The following is a 24,944-nucleotide window of genomic DNA, read 5'->3' as shown; positions in this document are numbered from 1 at the left end:
ATCGAAGTTTGGTGGTTGGTTTTTTGTGGGGGTTTTTTTATTTGTTTTTATTTTTTGTTTTTGTTGGTTTTGGGTTTTTTTTCATGGAACAGCCTTTACCTGTTTTTCTGATTTGGGAAAGAAATCTAGGAAAATATAGACGTAGAAAATGTCTGTTACTGCTTTTAGTGTAAAAAACACTTTCAGGTATTTCCTCTTATGACTTGCAGTTAATATAACCACATTCTTTGTACTAAATTTAAAATAATCTCAGAAAATACAATTGTTTCTCTTTTTTTTCCTTCTCTTTTCCGTGGAAAATACCTGGAGTTGCTTTTGGAAATGTTTTTCAGTAAACCTGTTAGCACCTGGTCTGTTGGAAACCTAGAACACCCAGCACCTCCTGTAAAGATATAGTGGTGTATTCCAACAGGAGTGTTATGCCTGAGGGTGAAATATTTCTCAACCTTTGCTTTTTTTATGTAATTTAAATCTTTTATCTATATTTGAAAGTAGTGAAAATAGTCGTATGTAGTTTTCATTTTCATTCCCTGAATATTTTTACCATAAAATAAAATCTTTAAATTCCTTTATTAAATCTAATCTCTCACCCGAATTGCAGCAAATGACTGATATTTGTCTGGTCTAGAGGCTACAGGATAATTATTCTAACCTTGTAACCATTTGCACATTGTAGTTTTCTTAACTGAGGTAGGGGGACAAGATTTGGATGTTGTTTTCTTTCTAAAAGGCCTACCGGTCAACATATTGAGGAGCAGAAATGAATTTTGCTGTAGTTCTTGATCTAAATATTGAATGCTGTGGTGATATTCAGAAAAAAACCCACTGTCTATAATAGAAAAGTAAATCAAAGATAGTGTATACATATATATTTCAGATTTTGCCATTAATTGTCAGGCCAATGTTAATGTATTCATAACAGAAAGGAGACTTTAAATATTGGTTTACTAGATGCTTTATTTTATTCTGAGTTAGTAATGGTTTTTTGACCTTCAAAAAACATTAGAAATGACAAATTCAGTTAATATTACTAGGAAATATCTCTCTTTGGTCATGGGCTGAGAGTTTTATTGTCTCAGTCAGTTACTTTCAGGCTTTAATGAAATAAAAGACACATTTTATTAGTAGAGTCTTTCAGTCCAGTATACCCTTTGCTTTTGGATTTAGGTTTGTGGGTTTTTTCCTTATCAAAAAAGATTAGAATGTACATAATTGGCCCTACATTATTTTGCGTATCCGAGTAATCATAGTTTTGAAAAACCTTTATTCTGCATACAGATTTTCAAGTATATGATATTATTTTACATTTTATTTAAGTTATATTGTGTTTTGGAGCTGTTTTCTCATCTGAAAGAATATGGATTCTTTTATTTCTTTTTTTTGTGATTCTCAGTTTATTGTTTTGCAATTTTTGATAGTTTGCTCTCCCCAAAGTTAGGAGTTTCACTCCTTCACAGCACAAGTATTGTAATTGTACTTTGTATGTATAAAGTATATGCGTAGTACACAAAATACATAATGATGCGATTAAAATATTTAATTGAACTCCTGAAACCTTGAATTGATTAGATAGAGTGTACCTTTTTTCAGCCACCCTGGAACACTGAAATCTTTTTAATAATATACTGTCCTATAAGTATCTTTTGAATTATTTTTTCACCCACGCAATAGGCGTGGGTGATCTTGTAGAGGATTCTTCAGAATAAACTGGTGTTACCACTCTGAGATGGACTTTGAATCTAGCTGTAATGGGGAAGTGAGGAAAATGTAGATGTCAAAAAAATCCCAAACACAAACAGACACTTTAAAACTGAAGCACTGTGATTCATTGTGATTCACTGTGAATTTATAAGCTGGAGGTCTTTGAGGTCTTAAAAATTACATTCTTCTACTTTTGGAGTATGAATCAGAAACTTAGAATCATAGAATTGTTGAGGTTGGAAGGGACCTTTAAGATCATCGAGTCCAACCTTTAGCCTACCCTGACAAGAGCCACTTCTAAACCATGTCCCTCAGTGCCCCATCTACCCTTTTTTTAAACACCTCCAGGGATGGTGAATCCACCACCTCCCTGGGCAGCCTATTCCAATGTTTAATAACCCTTTCAGTGAAAAAATGTCTCCTAATATCTAATCTAAACCTCCCCTGACGTAACTTGAACCCGTTTCCCCTCGTCCTATCACTTGTCACCAGGGAGAAGAGGTCAGCCCCCATCTCTCTACAACCTCCTTTCAGGTAGTTGTAGAGGGTGATAAGGTCTCCCCTCAGCCTCCTCTTCTCCAGGCTAAACAACCCCAGCTCCCTCAGTCGTTCTTCATAAGGTTTGTCCTCCAGACCCCTCACCAGCTTTGTAGCCCTTCTCTGGACACGCTCCAACACCTCAATGTCCCTCCTGTAGCGAGGGGCCCAAAACTGAACGCAGTACTCGAGGTGGGGCCTCACCAGTGCCCAGTACAGGGGGATGATCACTTCCCTAGTCCGGCTCACCACACTATTCCTGATACAGGCTAGGATGCTGTTGGCCTTCTTGGCCACCTGGGCACACTGCTGGCTCATATTCAGCCGGCTGTCAACCAACACCCCCAGGTCCTTTTCTGCCGGGCTGCTTTCAAGCCACTCTGCCCCAATCCTGTAGCGCTGCATGGGGTTGTTGTGACCCAAGTGCAGGACCCGGCACTTGGCCTTGTTGAACCTCATACCATTGGTCTCAGCCCATCAGTCCAGCCTGTCCAGATCACTCTGCAGAGCCAACCTACCCTCAAGCAGATCAACACGCCCGCCCAGTTTAGTGTCATCTGCGAACTTACTGAGGGTGCATTCAATCCCTTCATCCAGATCATTGATAAAGATATTAAAGAGAACCGGCCCCAGCACCGAGCCCTGGGGGACACCACTTGTGACTGGACACCAACTGGATTTAACTCCATTTACCACCACTCTCTGGGCACGGCCATCCAGCCAGTTTTTTACCCAGCGAAGAGTACACCTGTCCAGGCCATGAGCAGCCAGTTTCTCCAGGAGAATGCTGTGGGAAACAGTGTCAAAAGCTTTGCAAAAATCCAAGTAGATAACATCCACAGCTTTTCCCTCATCCACTAAGTGGGTCACCTTATCATAGAAGGATATTAGGTTTGATAGGCATGACCTGCCCTTCACAAACCCATGCTGACTGGGCCTGATCACCCTGTTCTCCTGCATGTGCCGTGTAATGGCACTGAGGAGGATCTGTTCCATGACCTCAATCTCAGTAGGAAATAAAGATTTGCACTATCCTGACCAAATGATGCCGTCTCACTCTCTTATCTCCCTCTGGTTCCCCCTCTCTTAGAAATTTGTTTTAGTGCTTTTTTGGTAGTGAAATATTTGTTCAGCATAAAATGTGAAAGAACGTTAAAAGATGTGTGGTGGTCTAAAAAGCTGTATTCTACCCTCAGACTGTGCCTGTGGTGCTTTTCCTAGAGCAAGAGGCAAAGTACGTAGCTTCAAAGTGGCTGGATTTTTAAGGAGCTGCTCTAGAATGAGGTGTTTGATTTGGATATGTTTGAAAAGAGTCAACACGTAGCGTTACCAAAGTTCTTGTTATAGGTGCTAAGAGCACCTAAGGCAGCAGACACACTTGCCTCAAAGTTAGTTGGGCCTATAAAACGAAGTCATACTATATTAGATAACTGTATTAGAGGTATACTACAGGTAGACACTTAGCAACAATTGAATAGCGTCTGCACTTATTTGATATCGAAGTGTAAGCTATATTGTATTTATTTTATGTGGTATCATATTCTGGGAGGAAATTCTTGTTCCTTTTTTAATTTTTTAATCTCATTTCTCTTCTAGGTTGAACCAAACACAAAGCTTTTTCCAGCAACTTTTGTACAGCCTACAAGCACCAACCTGGTTCAGTTTGAACTTGGTAAATTAAAGGTACAAAATATTTTCTATAAAACTGCTCTTTTAAATCTGTTTACTGCCACAGAAATTCCTCAGCTGAATTTTTTTAGAAAGATTGAATCATTGGTGTGACTTTTCATTTGACTTTTACCTTTACTTCTGTAAATGTAATTATTATATGAAGTTAATTGTTCAACAAATCTAAACTGCATCTGTCAGAATAAACTAAAATTATTTGGGGAGAACACCCTTAATGTTGGGTGTTTTTAATGGATTTTGTTTATCGCCATAAGTTATGTTTTTCTATGAGTTCTTTGTTATCAAAAAATTTTACTTCCTTTTGATGTTATAGGTTTTTTCATAATTAGATGTTACAAAAAGAATTTTAATACACTTTATGTGTTTCAGAATACCATGCCTTTATCAGCAGCAATTTTTAAAAGTGAAGAAAGGAATCCTATTCCTCAGTGTCCCCCTCGTCTTGATGTGCAAACAATTACTCCTGTTTTATGGAGCAGGATGCCAAACAGCTTTCTAAAAGTAGAAACGGAGCGTGTCAGTGAACGTCACGGCTGGGTCGTGCAGTGTTTGGAACCTCTGCAGATGATGGCACTTCATATTCCAGAAGAAAACAGGTACATTTGGAAGGAACTACCATGACTTGGTATGGACAAAACATATTGAGAGCTGATATCTGGGTATTGGTTAAACCTGCCTTGGAGAATATTTACACTGGAGTTGTTGAGAATTTCTGATCCACTATAATATCATAGTCGTGAAATTTAAGTAGATACAAGAGGCTAAATAATTTTAATGCCGTGTGATGACATTTGCATAAATAAGAGAAAACACGACTATTTTATTTTATTTAAATTATAAAATAATATGTCTTAAATCTCTAGGTCTTTAAACATAGAGATTTTCTCAGCTTGAAAAAAAAACCATCAAAAAGAGCATGCAAGTAATATTTTGCTGATTTTTTCTGTAATAAAAACACGTAATCTGTTCCTGTTTCATCTGCTCTGAATTTACATGAATTAAGTATTCATATTCTTATTGACAAGATCCTGTCTTAGATTTTCATTAGGTTTTATCTTCAGAGTGAGGATAATAAAGATACATCCAAATATCAAATATTGTAACCAGTGACAAATCAAACTATAAGCAGAATTGTAGGGGAAACATAATTTAACAGCTGTACTTTTATCAGTTATTTTTCAGCTTCTTTTAATAATTCAATAGCCAGTTTTATTTATCATTAATAAAACTGAATTGAAGAAAAGAGGTAAAATACTGTGTTTTGTGTAAAAATAAAATGAAACAGTAATCCTCATTAAACTATAAAGGCACTGTTTAGTGACACTGTTGTTGCAGACTTTCGTACTGCAAATACATTTCTCTTAAAAACAAGCTCTAATTTACCATAGTTTCCGAAGAAGCTTCTCTATTTTACGTTTTTCCTTTTTCTTTCTGTGGAGTACCAATTGTCAATAATCTCAGCAATTATTAGCATCATTTACTTTGGTTTAATGGTGCATATGTTAAGATTAGTCAGTATCACCCTTAGTATTAATGGTTTGAAGTGAAATTTAGCAAAATGTTCAGAGATTATAAAACTTTTCTTTTACAAAATTATTATTCATAAAATTGACTAGCGATCTGTTTCTTTATTTCATAACAGATGCGTTGACATTTTGGAACTATGTGAACAAGAAGATTTGATGAAGTTTCACTACCACACTTTGAAGCTCTATAGCTCAGTTAGTGCACTAGGTAACACTAGAGTTGCTTATGCGCTTTGTAGCCATGTGGACATATCTCAGCTATTTTATACAATAGATAATCGGTACTTACCTGGACTTCTACGTTCCGGATTCTATGACTTACTCATTAGTATTCATTTGGAGTATGCCAAGCAAGCCAAGCTCATGATGAACAATGAATTTATCATTCCAGTTACAGATGAAACGCGAACAATTAAATTATATCCTGATGAAACAAAGAAGCATGGCTTACCTGGAGTAGGGCTTAGCACTTGTCTGAAACCAAGCTTTAATTTTTCTACTCCATGCTTTCTTATGACCAGTGAAGAACGTCAGACATCCAGCCCAGAGATACCCCTTGATATACTTAAATCCAAGGCCATAAGTATGCTAACAGAGGCAGTACAGTGTAGTGGTAGTCATATACGAGACCCTGTTGGAGGACAGGTTGCATTCCAGTTTGTTCCTGTTCTTAAACTGATAGCAACATTGCTCATAATGGGGGTTTTTGATGATGATGATGTGAAGCAGGTGTTACTCCTCATTGATCCCAATGTGTTTGGAGATCACAAGGAAGAAACAGAAGAGAGGACAGAGAAGGAAGAAGTTACACAAGTTGAAGAAAAAGCTGTGGAAGCTGGGGAGAAAGCAATAAAGGAAACGAAAGCTCCTGCAAAGGGCTTATTGCAGACAAGATTACCAGAATCTGTGAAGCTTCAGGTGACAATTTAATATAAATTTATTACATATGTTCTACTATTGATAAAAGAAAGGTAGTGCTTTTTGTCAAGTTAGTAAGATTTGAAATCCTGAAGGTCTTTATTCCACTTTGCCTTATAACCTCACATTAATAAGCAAATTTGATGACGGTGCAATTACTTCTGCATGTGTCTGCACTCAAAATAGATGTGCAAATACTTATTTTATAGATGCATTTTAAAAGAGGGAGGGTTGGACCAGGGTATCTTTAAAGGACCCTTCCAACCCAGACTATTCTATGATTCTATGATTTCCACCTGTATTGAGTGCATGACATGAAAGACTGTGAATGCAATATAGAATTATTGATCAGATAATAAAATCGTATAAATTGTTCACCTTTACAGTGTTAAAAGAAAAATATGGGGAAAAAGTCTCTCTTTTTTCAGTCTGTTGCAGTGTATAGTATCCACTGCAGTTCTTCCCCAATTAGAGTTTGTTAAACTGTTGAACTTATATCTGTTTTTTCTATCCTAGATGTGTCATTTACTCAGTTATTTCTGTGACTGTGAGCTACAACATAGAGTGGAAGCAATTGTATCATTTGCAGACCGTTATGTATCAAAATTGCAATATAATCAGAAATACAGGTACAATGAGCTCATGCAAGCCTTGAACATGTCTGCTGCTTTGACTGCCAAGAAGACTAAAGAATTTCGATCTCCTCCTCAAGAACAGGTAATACTAAACAAATGGTTGAATCTAAAGAAAAAATAAATTCTTTGCGATGATAAAATAGTTTTGACTTCTAAACTACTGTTGGAATTGCTAGAGAACCAAAATTGAAATTGAAATACAATTTATTAAGATGCCTCAGGATACTGAATGTCAGAATGCTTATACCTGTACTCCAGAATTCGAGCTCGAAACCAAAGTTGACTTAGAATTTCTCAACAGGATAGAAACATTGAATGTCCAGTGCTGAGGAGCTGAGATTCATCCAGTTCTGCAAGATGATGAGAATTTGATAATTTTAGTTGCTAAAAGTTAGCATGAAGTTAGTGTATGTGGGAAATAGTCTTTTCTACCTACAGGAAATAGTTTTATTATAAAGTCTGACTGTATTTTGATGTTAATCATAATTAAGCCTTACAAAGTACCATTGCTTTAGTATTTCTTTTAAACTGTATTGGAAATCCATGTTTTATGTTAATTTGATTATAAACAGGTAAAATGTGGCTATAGATTAGAATATGTCTTAGGCTATCTCAGTGTTTTAACTATGTTCTAATTCCCTTAAAGATTAATATGTTGCTGAATTTTCAACTGGGAGAGGATTGTCCCTGCCCAGAGGAGATTCGGGATGAGTTATATGAATTTCATGATGATCTTTTAATTCACTGTGGTGAGTGGCAAGGTTTTGTACCTTTTTCTGTTTGTCTTTTTGAGACCTTACATGAAAAAAGAACAGATCAGTTTAAAAAAATATTCATATGAGGGGGTCTTATTAGATGTATTACTGTCTACATGATAACTTTCCTGACAGACTTTGGTGCATGTTACAAAAATAAGGGAAACTCGTGCATGGTTTCAGGTTTCATTGTGATATATCTGTTGAATATTATCCTGTATTATTCTTTTTGTATGTCAATTTTGGACTTAATTAGGAAAAAAAAAATTATCCGAACAAAAAAGTTAGATTACCTTAAAAGATTTAGGCATGTGTGTGTGTACAAGCAGACAAAAGGTATGGAAAGAACATTGCTCCTGTGAAATTGACCAGTAGAAAATGTAATAAAAACCACTCGATGAGGGGTGTGGCTGCTGCTTTTGCTTAGTTTCCTGGTGTATACATAATTGTGATGGTCAATCATTATAAAACACTATTGCACTGCAGATTACAGCTTGAGTTGCCTCAGTGATTGAATTTGAATTTCCTTAGGGTATCCTCAAGGGTGAGCTGTATCAGATACCCTGTGCAATTTATGTGGGTTAAGGAATCACATTTTACATGTGATGCCAAAAATCTTTTGTTAGTCTATTGAAATCTTAGTCTAATCAAGACAATCATGGATTTATTAGTCCATTTACAATGATACTAATGTTTGTGGTCCAAGTCATCCAGTTATTACTGCTCCTTCCCAATAATGATGCAGTTAAAACTGATATACTCAAGCTTTTTCATATCCACCTACTTGGTAGATATATTAGTAGTAACTCTTCAGTGCATTTCTTGGTCCTGTGGTTGATAGCGCCCTCTTGTTCAAGAAGAGGTGGGCAGAGTCATTACAGTGAATTGACAGCGTCTCAGGTTCTTCCCCAGGAAGGGCACGGTAATCTTAACAGTTTCTTCCTCCTCCTTCTGTTTGCTTGGGGTCACTTTTGAATGTTTACTAATATGGTCTGCTAGTTCTTTCTTCACTGGTTATCCCTAAAAACAGTTTTACCCAGTTCATGGAATTGTAGTGTTTTAGTGACCTGTAATTAACAGGTTGTGATTTCCGTTTGTAGCTGTGGTGCCTCCCATATCATTCTGTGCTTGTGTTGTTAAGGCTTCTGCTGTCTTCTTGTGCTGCTATTTCTGAATACGCTATTAGAATCTCCATCAACCGATTTTGTGATAAGCCAATTGCCATTTCTCAACTACCTCAGCCAAAGATGAGTAGGTCAGTGGGTATCTAGGTTGTGTTTCATTAGGTTATTTCTGAGGATATTGTATAAGACAGTATTAGAAGTCCTTAAAATCAAGATTTGTATCTCTAAGATTAGCTACATTATAGGTGGAAATTTAATTGGTTTAACATAATTTGATTTTGACGATCCTGTGTTGGTTGTTATTCATCCTTGCTTCTAAGTGCTTACCAAAAACTGTTTCTTTCATTCCAGCGTTTTTCTTCCAAGCATTAAAGTGAATAGTTAATATCCTTGTAGCTGCTCCTCTTTCTCCCCATTTTTGTTAAGATAGATACCATCATCTCCATTGTTCAGTCACTTAGCACTTGATCTGACCTGTGGTTTTCAAAGGTCATGCCTATTTGGCATCAGAGAGTTTTCTGAGACTCCACGATGAAGATTATGGAAGACCCCCAATTTACTTGGAAAAGTCTTAGCTCTGCAGTATCTTTATTTTACCTGAAATCTTGTTGTTGGTATTAGTTGCTGGTGTTATTATTGAGTTAGCTTAGCTCCTGATCACTTTTCATCTTTTAATGAGGTGAAACCCTGCTGATTTTTTTCTTTTTAGGGTTGTATTTTTATTATTGTTTATTACATTAAAAATGTGTATGTTGAATGAGAGAGAGAACTGAAGATAGAGAGGGCACAGTCTTACGATTAAAATAGTTTAATGATCCTCTGGATTCAAAACAAAACAATATTCATTACTTTGTACACATTCATCATAGGTGGTCACTACAGATAAATGTTCCTCATTGTCTGTGTCCTGGCTTAGTCCTGAAAATCAGTACTAAGCAATCACAGCTGCAGATAAAATGAACAGGAGTTGTGCTTGGAATATTTAATCAGCTTCTTAATACTAAGTATACTTTGCAGTCTAAGTGGAAAAATTTGTATGCAATCAAGTAATTAAAGGCTGTTTCATAATGAATATATGCAAATAGTCAGAATTAAAGTTACTCAGGCAGTCTTAATCTTAGCATGTCCTAACTGTGAGTGGTTAATTTTCCCAGAAAAATAATAGTCCTCTATCATAATTTTTGTGTGTAATTTCTTGGTTATAAAGAAAACAAACAAATTTACAACAGATTTTATTGCATAATATCAAATAGACACTTAAATGGGTTGGAACTACCTGTTCCAGTGCACAGACCTCTGCCACTTGAATTAAGTTACTAGCCAGTAGCAACATGAGATGGTCAGCTTGTGAATGGATTGCAACTCTAAGAGGACGCAGAATGAATTATGAATGATAAGGAGTGGTGAATGAGACCTTGTCTGGAGCAGTCATAGACCCCATCTTCTCCACTACAGCACTGTCTTAACTCATCATCCCAGTGCATTTTTTCTTGTTTGTCCATTTCAGTTTCTCAAGAGTTCTCTCAGTCTCTCTCCCTCTTGCTTCCAGGGCCTAGCTTTTTTTTTCAGTGCCAGATAGTTTCTTGCTTTCTTTAGCATCCTTGTCTGCTTTCTCTTTCCCCTCCCTGTTGGCTACATCTCGTGTTCTTACTTTTTGCAGACTCTGACTGTAGCCTTCCTTCGTTCTTAGCTTTTCACTTTGCCCAGCCAGTCTCACTTTTCCCATTCCTTAAATTCTAAATGTAGTCTCCAATTTCAATTTCTAGTTCTATCATTCTCTCCCACTGCGCCTGAATTTTTTTCTTCCTCGTCACTTAGTCACTCCTGCTTATAACTTTAACTGCTTCCCCTTAGTAGCTGCCAGCAGCAAAGTTTCTCCAACCTGATACCGCATTTCAGTTCTTTTTTCCTTTCTTAGTTTCTTTTTTTAATATCAGTTTTAGCTTCCGCAGTTTACTCTGCAAGAATGGTGGAGCACTGGAACAGGTTGCCCGGGGAAGCTGTGGATGCCCCATCCCTGGAAGTGTTCAAGGCCAGGCTGGATGAGGTTTTGAGCAGCTGGGTCTAGTGGGAGGTGTCCCTGCCCAGGGCAGGGGGGTTGGAACTAGATGATCTTTAAGGTCCCTTCCAACCCGCACCATTCTATGATTCTATTCTTTTTCCTCTGCTCCAGCTTGTATGTCTTTAGTATTCTGTCTGGAAGTCTTTTCCTTCACTCAATTTCACTTTGACCAGCAGCCAAACAGCAAAAGCTTACATTTCAGCTTGGCACAATTAGTTCTGCTCTGAAGGGAACCTGCTTAGATGTTCTGTGCTTCTGCACATAACACGTGTTGTCTGATCATCACTAAGAGATGTGAAATATTTGAAAATGCTTTGAATGGTTGTGAAGCAATGTAGTGAACTGAACTGTATTAAAGTACCTTGTAAAATGACATCCCATCTCATCGTATAAATGTTCATGAAAAACATGTATCACTGGTATAATCTCTGAACATCTGCCTTCTTACAGTTTTAAATCCAGTTAATAAGTTTGTTTGTTTATGACTGCTAAATATCTTGACTGAAAAATTATTCTATATTGTGAGATACAGCCATAAATTTCTTTCTTTAGTTTACGTTCTGTGATATGAAACAAAGGATTACATATGTAATCAAATATGACTCTGAGTCAAAATTAATTGCCATAGTAGTCTTCAAAAAATGCCACCTCTTTGGTCATAATACTGAAAAAATAATACTATAAATCTGGATATAGGAAGTATGTGTACTGAAATCAACATAAATTGAGGGGTGCTACTGTAGCTAACATGTTAAAGCTGCTGGGCTTAATCCTGTACACATTTTAGTATTGTTTAAATATCGAAAGAGTTAATCTTCAAAGGTAAAGTTTTGTTTCTAACCAGTTTTGTTATCTGCTAAGGTATTCCACTAGAAGAGGAGGAAGAGGAAGAGGAAGATTCGTCCTTGACTGGCAAACTCCGTTCATTAATGTATAAAATCAAAGGTCCACCAAAAGCAGAAAAAGTAGAACCTAAGGAGGAAGAAGAGAAATCTCCTAGTAAGTTTTCTTTTCACATAAATACTTCTGTGATGGAAGTGTTAAAGGTGTACGTAGTTGACGAGTATATTTTCTAATAAAACTTCAGAGTCCTGAAGAAGGAGACTACCTGTTTAAGTTCCTTCTGCCTCTTAGAACTGTTATCCTACGTACTGAACATCTTAGATTTTTTGTTAAACAAGAAGTTAAAATGGGTGGAAGATTTTGGATCCAGATCATTAACTCTGGGGTTGAAAATTTGCGTATTCTTTACAAAGAAATGTAAAAAGTTAATTATAGTGCTATAATCTAGACTCAAGCATTCCAAAAGTGAGAAGTTTGCATTTATATGCTGTGGGTTTTTTTAATGCAAAAACGTTCTTCCTTACAACTTAACTCCATTTCATTTTTCTTTGCTGCATGAGAAGCTGTATGTATCTCAGTAGCAAGATATATATGAAAAAATGGTTTTACAGTTTTTGTTTTTTGTATAAAAAGGAATGGCTTTCACTTACTTCACTTGACGATGGTAAATATATACATTCATTAAAGACTGATAACTTGTTCTGATTTCTCTCAAGCATCACATACATGCACATACATATTTTTCTATATCATATCCTTTCTGAATTTAAAAACAAATATTAAATCTATCTGATTAACTAAACAGAGTGAACATCTTTATTTTCACAAATAAAAAATAACAATAAATTCCTGAGTTAACAGAATTTTCCAGAATTTAGTATTGCTACTTTTTATTCTATAGATCTTTAACACGCGTCTCTAAAAATCAGAGGGCAGAGAAGAACACTGTCTGGATATCATCAGTTTGCCTGAAAACTTTTCTCTGTAGTTTATAAATCTCACTGCCCTTTACAGTGAGCTTTCATATTGCTTAAAGGTACATGAGAAGGACAGACATCTTTTAGCAGAATTTTTTTTAATGTTCCTTTCTGCAGCAGGATATTATAGAGGAGGAGGATGACTGCGATATCCCTGTGTGTTTGCTGAGTAATATTAAGCTATTAACATTTCTTAAAAATAGAAATATTTACCTCAAAACACCTGAACAGTCTCTATATATGTTTTGAAACTAATGAGATGAGAGACAATCCACAGAGCTAGGAACAATATATATGGGAGAATGTGTATTACATCACGGAAAACAGTCCTTCCACGTAGCACGGATGAATAAGTGCAACAGAGAACTGAGAGTAACTGTTGAAACAATACAAAATTTTTTTTAAGTTAATTAGTTTAATGGTGTTTAAGAGTAAACGAATAGATAGTCTTTATTCATTTGTTTTCAGATGTATAATGCTGTGTGGCAGTGATTCATAGAACCACAGAATGGCCAAGGCTGGAAGGAACCTCTGGAGGCCATGTGGTCCAACCCCCCTGCTCAAGCAGGGCCACCTAGAGCAGGTTGCCCAGGACTATGTCCAGGAGGCTTTTGAATATTTCCAAGGATGGAGACTCCACAGCCTCCTTGGTCAATGTGTGCTCGTGCTCAGTCACCCTCACAGTAGAAGTGTTTCCTTTTGTTCGGATGGACTCTCCTATGTTTCAGTGTGCACCCATTGTCTCTTGTCCTGTCACTAGTCTTTGAAAAGAGCTTGCCTCTGTTTTCTTTACACCCTCCCTTCAGGTATTTATTTGTATACATTGATGACAGTGTCGCTGAGCCTTCTCTTCATTAGGCAAACCAGTCCAGGCTCTCTCTTGGTTGATGCTGACCAGTTAGGTTCATGAGCTTTCTTCTTAAAAAGGCCTGACGCTACATGTTGCAAGGCATTGTGGAGGTTGGTTGGACTTGATTCATATATATATCAGCTGATAACATACATATCCTTTTAGTATATTGTATTAAGAGTAAGCCGTACAAAGCTTGACAGATAATCAGTGAAAGTTTTTACTCTAGAATTCATGTTAGTTCTTGTAAAAAAAACAGATGTAGCTGAATCAAGGTTATTCTAAACACAGAGGAATGATGGATAAACTTAGCACTGTAATTCATAGCTTTTGTAATACAAAAAGATAGAAAGTTTGTCTTTTCTGTGGAAGAGTAAAGTAAAATTACATTTGTTGTTATTTATACACAAATGCCATATGCTTGCCATATTTCATATCTGTTGTCTTCTTATTTTACTATGCCTAATGGCATAAAACAAGCAGAAAAGGAGACTATGAATTTGTTTCAGCAAGTTTTCTTCATATTCCTACAACCAGATTCAGAAGCATTATCCAGCAAATATTTGAACGCTTACAGGGTATAATATGTTTTGTTATATACTTTTATGCAGAGGGAATAAAAAAAAAAATTATTACTGCATTCAATCAATTTTAACTCTTGTAAATGCTGCCAGAGCTTAATATAGCGTATGTGAACCATTTTTGCTTCTCTGAAGTGCTGGATTTTCAGAGAAACCAAGCATGTTTATAACCACAGAGGGATGTCATATGTAGCAGATAGTAAATGTTTTTATAATGTTTTGAAGAAGATTATGTAGTTGGTTAACCATGTTAGAAATAATGCACATGCATTAAGTAATTGATAACTATGTGCAGTCATTTTAGCAATGGAAAGCTGAAAACAGACTATTGAATGTATTACTGGTGGCTCAAAGATACATTATTTTTAATTAAAGGAAGCACTGAAATAAAAAATATTACAGATAGATACCTTCCTGCAATGTTTGTTACAGAGGTTAGTTCAAACTCTTTGCAACTTGAGAGCAAAACACAGCTTGCTTGTAAATGGAAGACAGGAAAGTCTGACATCCTGAAGTTACCTCAAGCTCTGTCTGCTTCAGTTGAGTAGCAATTTGTTGTTATTATTTCACCTCTGCAATATTCCGTGTTGTATTTTGAAGGTATATTGTTCTTTTGGCTCTACTTCCTCTAATAAATTATTTATTGTAGCTGTCAGGGAAGGACTAGTAGCAGAACGAAGTGTTCATATTCCTTCCTACTACTACCTCTTCTTAGGATGCATATACGCATAAAGATACATACATGCACATAAACACCCCAAAACACTTGAAATCACAGACTTTTTATTCTGAGCAGTATTCCTGTATGTATACATTCTCGTACCCTATTCCGTAACACAGGGAACAGTGTTGTGTTCATCGTCTAACCAGGCAAGATGGGTTCTCTGCTTGCAATTCCTCTACTATCTGCATGAGCATTCTTTTGAGCCTCTTTAAGCAACAATGGTAGTAAGTGCTCCTCTTCTATTTCCAATTTGCTCTGTTTGGCCATGTACAGACCCAGGAGAATTAATTTCATTTCAGACTTAATCATTTCATCAAGAGTTGTGTGAGATTAGACAACAATGCTATTTTGTAACTCAGGGTGCCTCTTGCATGATCTGCTTGTTCTGTAAAGCACCAGAGAGGGTTTATCCTGCCCTGAAAGCGTATTTTGTTCTGTTAAGCTTGACACTTAATACATTAAATCTTATAATAATCTCATGTGCTGCATGAAAAAGGGGTTGTATTCTCCAGTGACTCATCTGTTAGCATCTGCTTTCTCTTTAACGGTAGTAGGATCTACACAGTATTTGGGAAGTATCATTTCTTCTTCAGGCCTCACGTGGATTCTCTTGTCATGAATCAGGAAGCATTCACTCCTAAAGCCTCAGGGCACATGGTGTCTGGTCCTTGGAACAGAGCAGTTTACGTATTTCATATACTGGAGCTTTGGGTCACAAGAAGTGCAGGTTGGACAAGTGATTCTACAGGGTCTCTTTTTCTAGAAATTTCAGATAATCTCTTCAGGTTGGGCTGCTTCCGTGAGTGATGCATAGTAAAAGTATGCATATGGATGAAGTCATTCTAAGGACAATGAAAAATTATATAATGCGTATAGTATAGTATGGCATATGCTTCAGTGTAGCTAGAGACCGTGAGATACATAGTCTATGTGTGCACTTCCCCTTTGCCCCCCAGGAAATCTGGAATTCAGAGTGTGAAAGGAAATGGGTGTTTGAGATACCCTAGTCCTCTTATATGCATGCAGAGGGGTGGTGGTGTGCATGGCGTGTACCTGTTGCCAAGACTAAAAGTCTCTGGCTTTGACTTGCTGGTCATACATACTCAGGCCATGAATATTCATAAGAAGGAACTATTTTCTACGAAGAAATCTTCCTTTCCTCGAAGCATGCATTCCTATCTACTCACAAATGGATTTTGATCTTAGGAGAGGAATAATAGCAATTTAAACTAGTATTAATGATGAATTAGTAAAAATTGTCTTTAAAAACAAGCTACGACTCAGAGAATAAACACATTGAAGCAATAAATTAGTGTTAATTATGATGATAGGACTTTTGTTAACTGTCATGTCATAATTTAGATAAGCATATATATGGGTGACTCATCATACAGCCTTGAAAGATTATTAAGGCACTGCAATTTCTTGTTAAAAATTGGGAAAGCATTAGCAACAGTTTAGGCGATTATCGATGTCACCATGCCCAGTATTCAGATTGCTCTCAGCTTCTGTTACAGGTAATTCTGCTGGCCTGCCTTTCACCTCCTTCCCCAAGCGAGAGGCTTGTGGTGTGATAAAAGGGGTAGTACGCCTTATACACAAAAAATGGAAAAGAAAGACTTTTTATTTAAGATAGTGAGTGATATGTATGTCTGCTCTTTCTGCAGGTAGAAATTAAAAGAGGTCAATGATCTTGTTCGTGCATTTTGGGAATAGAAACTATGGCTGTCAGGCTCACTTAGCTATGGCTCTTGAGGTGCTTCTAACTTAGGGGAGGGTGTCTGCTCTTACAATATTAGTCTTTCATGCAGAACCATATATTCTGAAGGTATATGCTTGATTACTGGTCCTAGAACAGAAATCAGGAAGTAGAATTTACTGGCTTGAACAAATGCCTTTATTCAGTTCCCGTGTTAAAACAATGAACCATGGATCTCTCTGAGTGATATTAGTGTGGGTATATGAGAACGTTTGTGTGAAAAGGTTAGGTCTCTGTTGAATAATAGCCACTGCATGTTCAAGAAAAGATTGTGGCAATTGTAACATTAAGTTTGAAGAATCATAGACTGTCATTTGAGACTTTGTTCCTCAGAGTGCTACTTACACTGAAACAACAGAATGTTAACTTATTAGTTATTACTTACAATAGACTTCCCTACTGGCTCTGAGCTCCATTTTTTGTTGCTTTTTTTTTTTTTTTTTTTTTAAATTTTGGTTGCAGAACGTTTGATTGTTTCTCATCTATTCTCATGTTTTGGCTGAGTTGCAAGATCTTTTTCCTCAAGTGCAACAAACACAGCAGCATCCCCGTTTCAGCATAGGGCAAAAGAGGGTAGAAAGGATTAGAGGGAGGAAACAGCAGATCAGTCACAATACATCTGATTAGAAAAAGAGACTCTAAGCAGACTCTGATAAACCTAAACCAAGATGCAAAGAAGACTTAAGAGCAGCCTAGGAAGAACTATATTCGTATTTCCTGAGGCTTTTAACTCTAATGCCTCTTAGAGGATTATTAACGAGTGTTTGTCAAATTTTGCAAGTGTTTCTGGTTTTCCTCTTTGCAGGAGTTCAGCTAGAAGTCCTGAGAGTGTACTGCTGTGCTTAGATGTGGGCGAGTATACGTAAGTGGCTGGAAGCGGCAACTTGAGAAGTTTCTAGTTTTAGGCAGTAGAAACTGAACTGCAAAGTTCTGTATCTGTAAGAATTATTCAGATAAGAAATTAATTCTGGGACTGAGCCTTATACATTTGAAGCTAGAAGCACTAAGCAGACTCTCAGATTTTAAAATAATGTGATGGGTAAGACAGGCTGTAATGATTCAAGTCCAGCTAACCCAATACCTTGTTTCAAACAGTAACAACAAATGGTTATCTAGGGACAAGTAAGAATAAAACAATCAGATATGGTACTTACAACTTTAATGCTGTCTCAGTCTCCAGTTATCTTCAGCTCAGGAGATTTCCTGACTCAAAAGAGGTTTATCTTTTATCTTTTTATATCCCCATTGTATTATTCTGACAGATATCTGTGTAGTCTTCACTTGAGCAAATGTGAACCTTTAGCAGCTGCCACGTTTTTGGCAGGGAGTTTCGGGGTTCTGTCATCCGTTATGTGAAGAAACACCTTTCTTTTTGGCTTAGCTCCTGCCTTGTGAATGGGCTTCATTTGATGGCCTCTTCTTGTGTTGGATGAAAAGGTGTGACTGAACTATGGCTTAACGTAATGGCATCACATACACTGCTTTAACCATTCCTTTCTTAATAAATCCTGGCTTTTGGTTTGATCTTTTAACTGCCAGTGAATTTGAGTTGAAACTCGTAATTGAGCTGATATTTCTATAATGTTGATAAGGGAGGTCTCCCTTTTAGAGATATTCAAAAACCATCTAGGCCCAGTCCTGGAAAACTGGCTCTAGGTGGCCCTGCCTGAGCATGGGGATTGAACCAGATGACCTCCAGAAGTCTCTTTCAGCCTCAACTATTCTGTGATTTATCTCTGTTAACATCTCATTGTTTTATTTATAAATGAGGACTATATTCTCCTACCTCATTTTATTTACAGTGATGTTATTTGAAGTTAATTTCATGACCATTTTATTGCCCAGTTTTGTCCTTTTAAGTTCTGCATTTTTTTCAGTTACACTCATATTTACTATCCTTCATAACTTTGTATCATCACACTTGTTTGCATCTGCTTATCCCCTTCTCAGGTCTTTTAGGGAAGAAAGGTGCTTAACATCAGAGAACACGCATGGATATATGCAGAACTTCACTGCTGTTTCCTCTCTTTTTGTGACCACTACCATTTAGTTCTAACCTCCATTTCTTACCATTTGACCAAAAATTCATCCACACAGGGACATGTCTAATTGATTTCTCCAAGGCTATTTGCCATACTGCCTAAAAGTAATTACAAATAGCAATATGCAACTTAAAAGCTTATCAGAAGAATAAAATCAAAACTTTCAAAGGTACTAAAACTTAAGAAATGCTAAAAATTGTTGTAGCGAAACATTTTCAAAACTCCGGAGAGAAGTTCTAAAAAACACAGAACCATTTTGTTGCATTTACACATGGGAACCTCTGCGTAGACAATTCAGTATCAGGGAGACTATTTGTTTTTCATTTGTTCATTTCATGAGAATGTGTTTCTTGAGGAATATTATGTTTGTACTAAAATTGTAATAACCTTTTAGTTATGTGTATAAATATCTGACAGTTAACTCAAGTGTATAAAATCACCCTCGTAATTGAGTCAGTGCAAATAATATTTTTGTTGCTGAAGTGGAAAATATCTATTTGGAGTGAATCATATGGTATTTTCCCACATCAAACAAAAAAAAATCCAAAATATCACATTATTTTGAAAGTAATATGCCTTTCAATCCAACAAAAATTACATATTTCTGGCAGTAGTAAGGAACTGAAGAACTAGATTTGTAAAACAAAAAGACAAAAAATTGTGCACTTTTTGTCCTTTAGCCTTGTGAGGGGGGCCGTCAGCTGAGCTTTCAAAGACCTAACATAATTTCACAGGAGGAAACCTTAACTCCTCTTTGAGTTTACCACTTTAGGTTGCTCCTTATCCCATGTTTATCCCCTTCCCCCCAGTCGGAAAGCCAGAGTAAGTAATTATATTCTTTAATAAGTTCATTGACTTTCTGACAGAAGTGTGTTATATTTATGTAACCAGAAATCAGTGAAACTCAGTAAGTTTGAAAGTTATGGGAAATTATTAGTTATTCAACGAAAGAGGAGGGGATTGCCTTGTTGTGGTGAAAGAAGAAATTGTTTTGATTGAAGTTATACAGTGTATTGGAACAAAGCTTGTTTGATGTTTTCATTCATGCCCTTCAGAATAGGGCTGTCTTAATGAAATACAGAATCTGTCCACGCAGAAAAGAACCTGTTTATTGTAGAAAATATGAGAATTAATGACGGTTTTCTACAAATGCATCACTAAGTAAACTGTAAGGGAGAAGAGTTAGCAAGTGAAAGGGTAGTGTAGATACAAAAATAAATGAATATACACTGGCTATAAATACTTTTGTGCTGAAAATTGGGAGGAGGCAGTTCTTACCCTTGGAAGAACTTTGGTAAAGTCAAGAGGTAATTTTACTGGAAATAGAGGAAAGAAACTTGCATTGTTTTAAGAGAGAAGGTCGTTATTCATGTTCTACTTTATATCATCAATGAACATTTGTTGGAACAAGGACAGGAACATGTGTTTAGTTTTCAGGTAAATTTCCTAAACTCTGGGCTCAGAAGAATCGTGTCCAGGGTCATTGGACGTGTAACGTATACAACAGACCTGCTTCAAGCAATATGCATGTGGAGTTCCAAACAATACAGTTTTTTAAGATAATGTGTTCCCAAGTGACAGTGACTTTCCCCAAACAGATGGGAAATACAGATTAAATTCCCCAATTGTAAGTCAGTTTGCATCTTCTACTCCTTAGTGTGTTTGCATCATCATACAATTATGAGATCTTTCCGGGTAGATCATCTTTTTGAAGACAATGTAGATCCATTGTTTGAACAACAAAATAGCTAAATATTCATCAAGTGAATGAGCAGCAAAAGCTGCTCAAGACACCCTAGCTATGCCCTGAATTGGATATTTGATTTAAAAGGCAGCTATCTCATCCTCCTTTCTGGCAGTTTTGTAAGTTTAGAATGGATTTTATTTCCTCCTCCCCCATGGCAAGATTGATTGGCAAGCTGAGCCCACATTCATGCTGTAACTCAACTCATACTTATCAGCCAATAAACTGTTTACTGAAAACTTAATTACCAATGTCTGTATTCCAAACCTAAGCTGATGATCATCAAAAATATGATGTTTCTTTGGCATTATAAAATCAGATTTCAGTCATTCCTAATGAAAAGGTGTTTGTGCTGCACTTAGTCCTATTTTATAGGTCTTGATGTAGAAATGAAGGATAAATTAAAAGTTTAAATATAGCATTTAACTTCCAAGGATGATTCTTAGAGTCATGATCAACTAAGTTTTCATTGCCAACAATGCTGTTATTGACTTGAATGCGAAGTAGATGTTTCTTGTTTTCCATCTGTCAAGAGCATCACACTTATCTTGAAAGATTAAAAATTATTTTTCCAGTTTAAAAATCCTATGGAGTCTGCTTGTGCTCTTTTGCTCTCTTACAACTGCCTCATTGTCTACTGTTAGCTAATACTTTACTGTAATACACGTTTTTGACTTTTTTTTGGTTGTAATAACTAATAACATTTTATGTATTTTATTCTTCTAGCTACACTGAAAGAACTCATATCCCAGACTATGGTGCGCTGGTCCCAGGAAGATCAGATTCAAGATCCAGAATTAGTTCGGGTTATGTACACCCTCCTTCGTAGGCAATATGACAGCATTGGTGAGCTACTGCAAGCTCTGAGGAAAGCATACACCATTAGTGCCGCCTCAGTGAAGGATACCATTAACCTGCTTGCAGCGCTGGGCCAGATTCGCTCACTTCTCAGTGTCAGGATGGGAAAAGAGGAGGAATTGCTAATGATTAATGGATTAGGGTATGGAATTAACATAATTTTCTTTTTAAGTTTGTGTAAAGCTTTTTGTTATGTTAGTAAATCCTTTCATTTTAGATCCTGGATGAAAATTGCTGCTCTACTAAAATGCAGATATGTGCCAGAAATTTTAATTTTCACAGATATTTGCAAGATGGCTCCAACTGATCCCTTTTGCAGTATCAAATGTGTCAAGGTTTCTGTGAACTAAGGTATTTTTTAATCTAAAGAAAACAGACTCCTTTTACTATAGTTAAGCCTAATGCTTAAAGCTTTGTCAAAGTACATGTTTTAACATCTCTGGAGAAAACATAACTTAAATCTTTATTGGTGTCAATACTACATCTTACCCAAACTTAAAACTCACGTTATATTTCATGCATGAGTGAATAAACTTGCTGGTATCTTTTTAATTGGAAAGTTTGTGCAGGCCGTTAGGTAGAACCAGCAAAGTGTTGTTGCAATCTTAAATTTTTCAAACTGTTTAGTATTTATTCTGTCACCATCAGTGGCAACTTAAAAGTATTTGAACATGCAAGACTGCTTATTTTATCCTTTATAACATTAGAATTATAAGAAATTGCCTTTATGTAATGCCTACTGATGTGAGAATATTTGTTCTGCATCTTTGCTATGAAATTACCTCTGTTAAGCAGTGGTGTTATGGTGCACGCTTCCATGTCTGTTACTTCTCTTATGTGAATAATTGCTGGATTAGGTCATTTAATATAGGAAGGAAAAAAAAACAGTCACAGAAAAGAGAGGAAATGATAGTACGATTACCTGAGAACTGTATTTATTTGTCCCTCATCAAGAACATTGAACAATTTCTCTCCTTTACAACAGTTGTAAGGAACGTCCAATATTCTTACGATTTCACTGCAAAAATTGTATTGTTTTTGTAAAAATTGTAAAGATTAATCTCTTCAGTTGATTTGAGCAAGTCATAGTAACAACTCATTAATTAGTATGACTATATTACCTAATTTGTTGCTGACACTGTTTGTAAAGTTGCTGAGAATTCTAGGAGGGTTAAAGGGTAAGTTCTGGCTAAACTCAGCTTCCCATAGGTGCTGTATTATAAATCATCTTCCATTCCCAGTTTTCTGTCTTTCTTTAAAGCAGGCATGATGTCTCTTGTTTGCCATTTGTTTTTAACAGGTTGACCTAAAATGTTAGAATCCTTGGGTGCCCTATCGAAACACATAAATTGTGTTATGGATTATGAAACTAATACAGCGAATTCTAGAACATCTTGAGAAGAATGTGGGCAGAGTGAAAATGTTAAAATATTCCTATTTAAGGGAACCGAATGCCATTTTACATCTTCTGACAGATGGGCTTAATTTTGGAAATATTGATGAAACACATTTGACAGCTAACCTTGAATATTAAGTCTATTTATTGTTTTCTACTTTGTGAACTGAGAAAATTAATTAAGGAGTGTTACTGCAGAGGAAAGATTAGATTTAGATTTCTTGATCCCTATTCTCTACTTAAAACATAACAATATATTATTTTCCACTTAGATCATTGGAGAATATATTTTCCCTTTAAGCAGAACAGATGGTAAGAGCAATTTAAAGATGAAGAAATGCCATTTTGAAATAATTTAAAAGTTTAGATTCTTATTATATAGAATTCATGAAAATTAAAGGAATGACAGTGTACTGAAGTGTGAAGCATTTAGTTGTCAGGTGGCTTTGTATTATGCTGAAATCTAAGAATTTAAAATTATGTTACTACAGTGAATGCACATTTCTGAAATCTCTGATGATGCATCATTGATTTAAATTAAAATGGTGTGCCTTAAAAACACATTGTTGCTTTTTCTTTCATTTTAGGGATATAATGAACAACAAGGTGTTTTATCAGCATCCTAATTTAATGAGAGTCCTGGGCATGCATGAAACTGTCATGGATGTGATGGTGAATGTGCTTGGAGGAGACAAATCTCAGGTAATTTCACTGTAATTTTACTCTCTGTTTTGCATTTTGAACCTTTACGAAAGTATAGTAGAATTTTTAAGAAGAAATACCCAAAGAAAAAACGGATGTCCCTCATGTAAGACAGATTTTCCTTGTCCAAATTTAAATATTGATTAGTGTTAAAAATTGAACAGTTTTTAAACTACTAGAGAGAGAAGCCCAGCATTCTAGGACATGATTTTAAAAGTGTGAGAGAGGTTTTAGGTATTTCATTTGTCTTTTAATAGGACTTGAAAAGGTTTTATCCTTATTTTAAATTAAAGATATATGTTAGCTGCATTTATGGGAGGTGTAGCTCTGCTAGGAAAATGTACCTCCTCATCTTAGATAAAGTTTTATTAGCAATAAATTATCATAAGAGACTTCTTGTGTTGAGGACTCCAAAACTGGACACAGTACTCCAGGTGGGGTCTCATGAGAGTGGAGTGGAGGTGCAGAATCACCTCCCTTAACTTACTGGCCATACTTCCTTTTGATGCAGCCCAGGATGCAGTTGGCTTTTTGGGCTGCAAACGCACATTGCCAGGTCATGTTTAGCCTCTCATCAACCAACACCCCCAGGTCCCTCTCCTCAGGGCTGCTCTCAAGCCATTCTCCGCCCAGCCTGTATTTGTGCTTGGGATTGCCCCAACCCACATGCAGGACCTTGCACTTGGCCTGGTTGAACTTCATGAGGTTTGCATGGGCCCATGTCTCAAGCCTGATAAGGTCCCTCTGGATGGCATCCCTTTCCTCCAGCGTATTGACCATGCCACCCAGCTTGGTGTCATCGTCAAACTTGCTGAGGGGGTGCTCAATCCCACTGTCCATGTCACCAACAAAGATGTTAAAAAGCGCTGGTCCCAATACCGGCCCCTGAGGAACGCCACTCATCATTTGTCTAAACCTGGACATCGGGCTGTTGACTGCAACTCTTTGAGTATGACCATCCATCCAATTCCTTATCCACCAAGTTGTCCATCCACCAAATCCACGTCTCTCCAATTTAGAGACAAGGATGTCGTGCAAAACAGTGTCAAATCCTTTGCACAAGTCCAGGTAGATGATGTCAGTTGCTCTTCCCTTATCCACCAATGCTGTAACCTCATCATAGAAGGCCACCAATTTCGTCAGACACTATTTGTCTTTAGTGAAGCCATGTTGGCTGTCACCAGTCACCTCCTTATTTTCCATGTGCCTTAGCATGGTTTCCAGGAGGATCTGCTCCATGAACTTGCCAGGCACAGAGATGAGACTGACCGGCCTGTAGTTCCCCGAGTCTTCCTTTTTTCCCTTTTTAAAAACAGGGGTTATGTTTCCCTTTGTCCAGTCATCAGAAACTTCACTGGACTGTCAGGACATCTCAAATATGATAGATAGTGGCTTGGCAGCTTCATCTACCAGTTCCCTCAGGACCTGCAGATGCATCTCATCAGGTCTCATGGATTTGTGCACCTTCAGGTTCCTTAAATAGTCTCGAACCTCAGCTTCTCCTACTGTGGGCAATTCTTC

At 36.7% G+C, this 24,944-nt stretch overlaps 1 protein-coding gene across 7 annotated transcripts in view; it reads left to right on the top strand.

Annotated features, from left to right (window-relative positions):
* RYR3 (ryanodine receptor 3) overlaps window positions 1-24,944 on the top strand; it is a 237,272-nt gene that overhangs the window by 114,287 nt on the left and 98,041 nt on the right. For all 7 annotated transcript variants that reach the window (XM_074584986.1, XM_074584985.1, XM_074584984.1 and 4 more), the window contains exons 33-40: window positions 3,835-3,921; window positions 4,297-4,523; window positions 5,570-6,371; window positions 6,888-7,088; window positions 7,653-7,755; window positions 11,809-11,946; window positions 21,194-21,467; window positions 23,309-23,423. In XM_074584986.1, the coding sequence (XP_074441087.1) occupies window positions 3,835-3,921; window positions 4,297-4,523; window positions 5,570-6,371; window positions 6,888-7,088; window positions 7,653-7,755; window positions 11,809-11,946; window positions 21,194-21,467; window positions 23,309-23,423 (1,947 nt within the window). The remainder of the gene's footprint in view (window positions 1-3,834; window positions 3,922-4,296; window positions 4,524-5,569; window positions 6,372-6,887; window positions 7,089-7,652; window positions 7,756-11,808; window positions 11,947-21,193; window positions 21,468-23,308; window positions 23,424-24,944) is intronic.

The sequence above is a fragment of the Larus michahellis genome, chromosome 4 (assembly GCF_964199755.1).
Source record: "Larus michahellis chromosome 4, bLarMic1.1, whole genome shotgun sequence".
In the NCBI taxonomy this organism is placed as follows: domain Eukaryota; kingdom Metazoa; phylum Chordata; class Aves; order Charadriiformes; family Laridae; genus Larus; species Larus michahellis.
The sequence above is the reverse complement of the archived record's forward strand: the minus strand, read 5'-3'. Positions and strand labels throughout refer to the sequence as shown.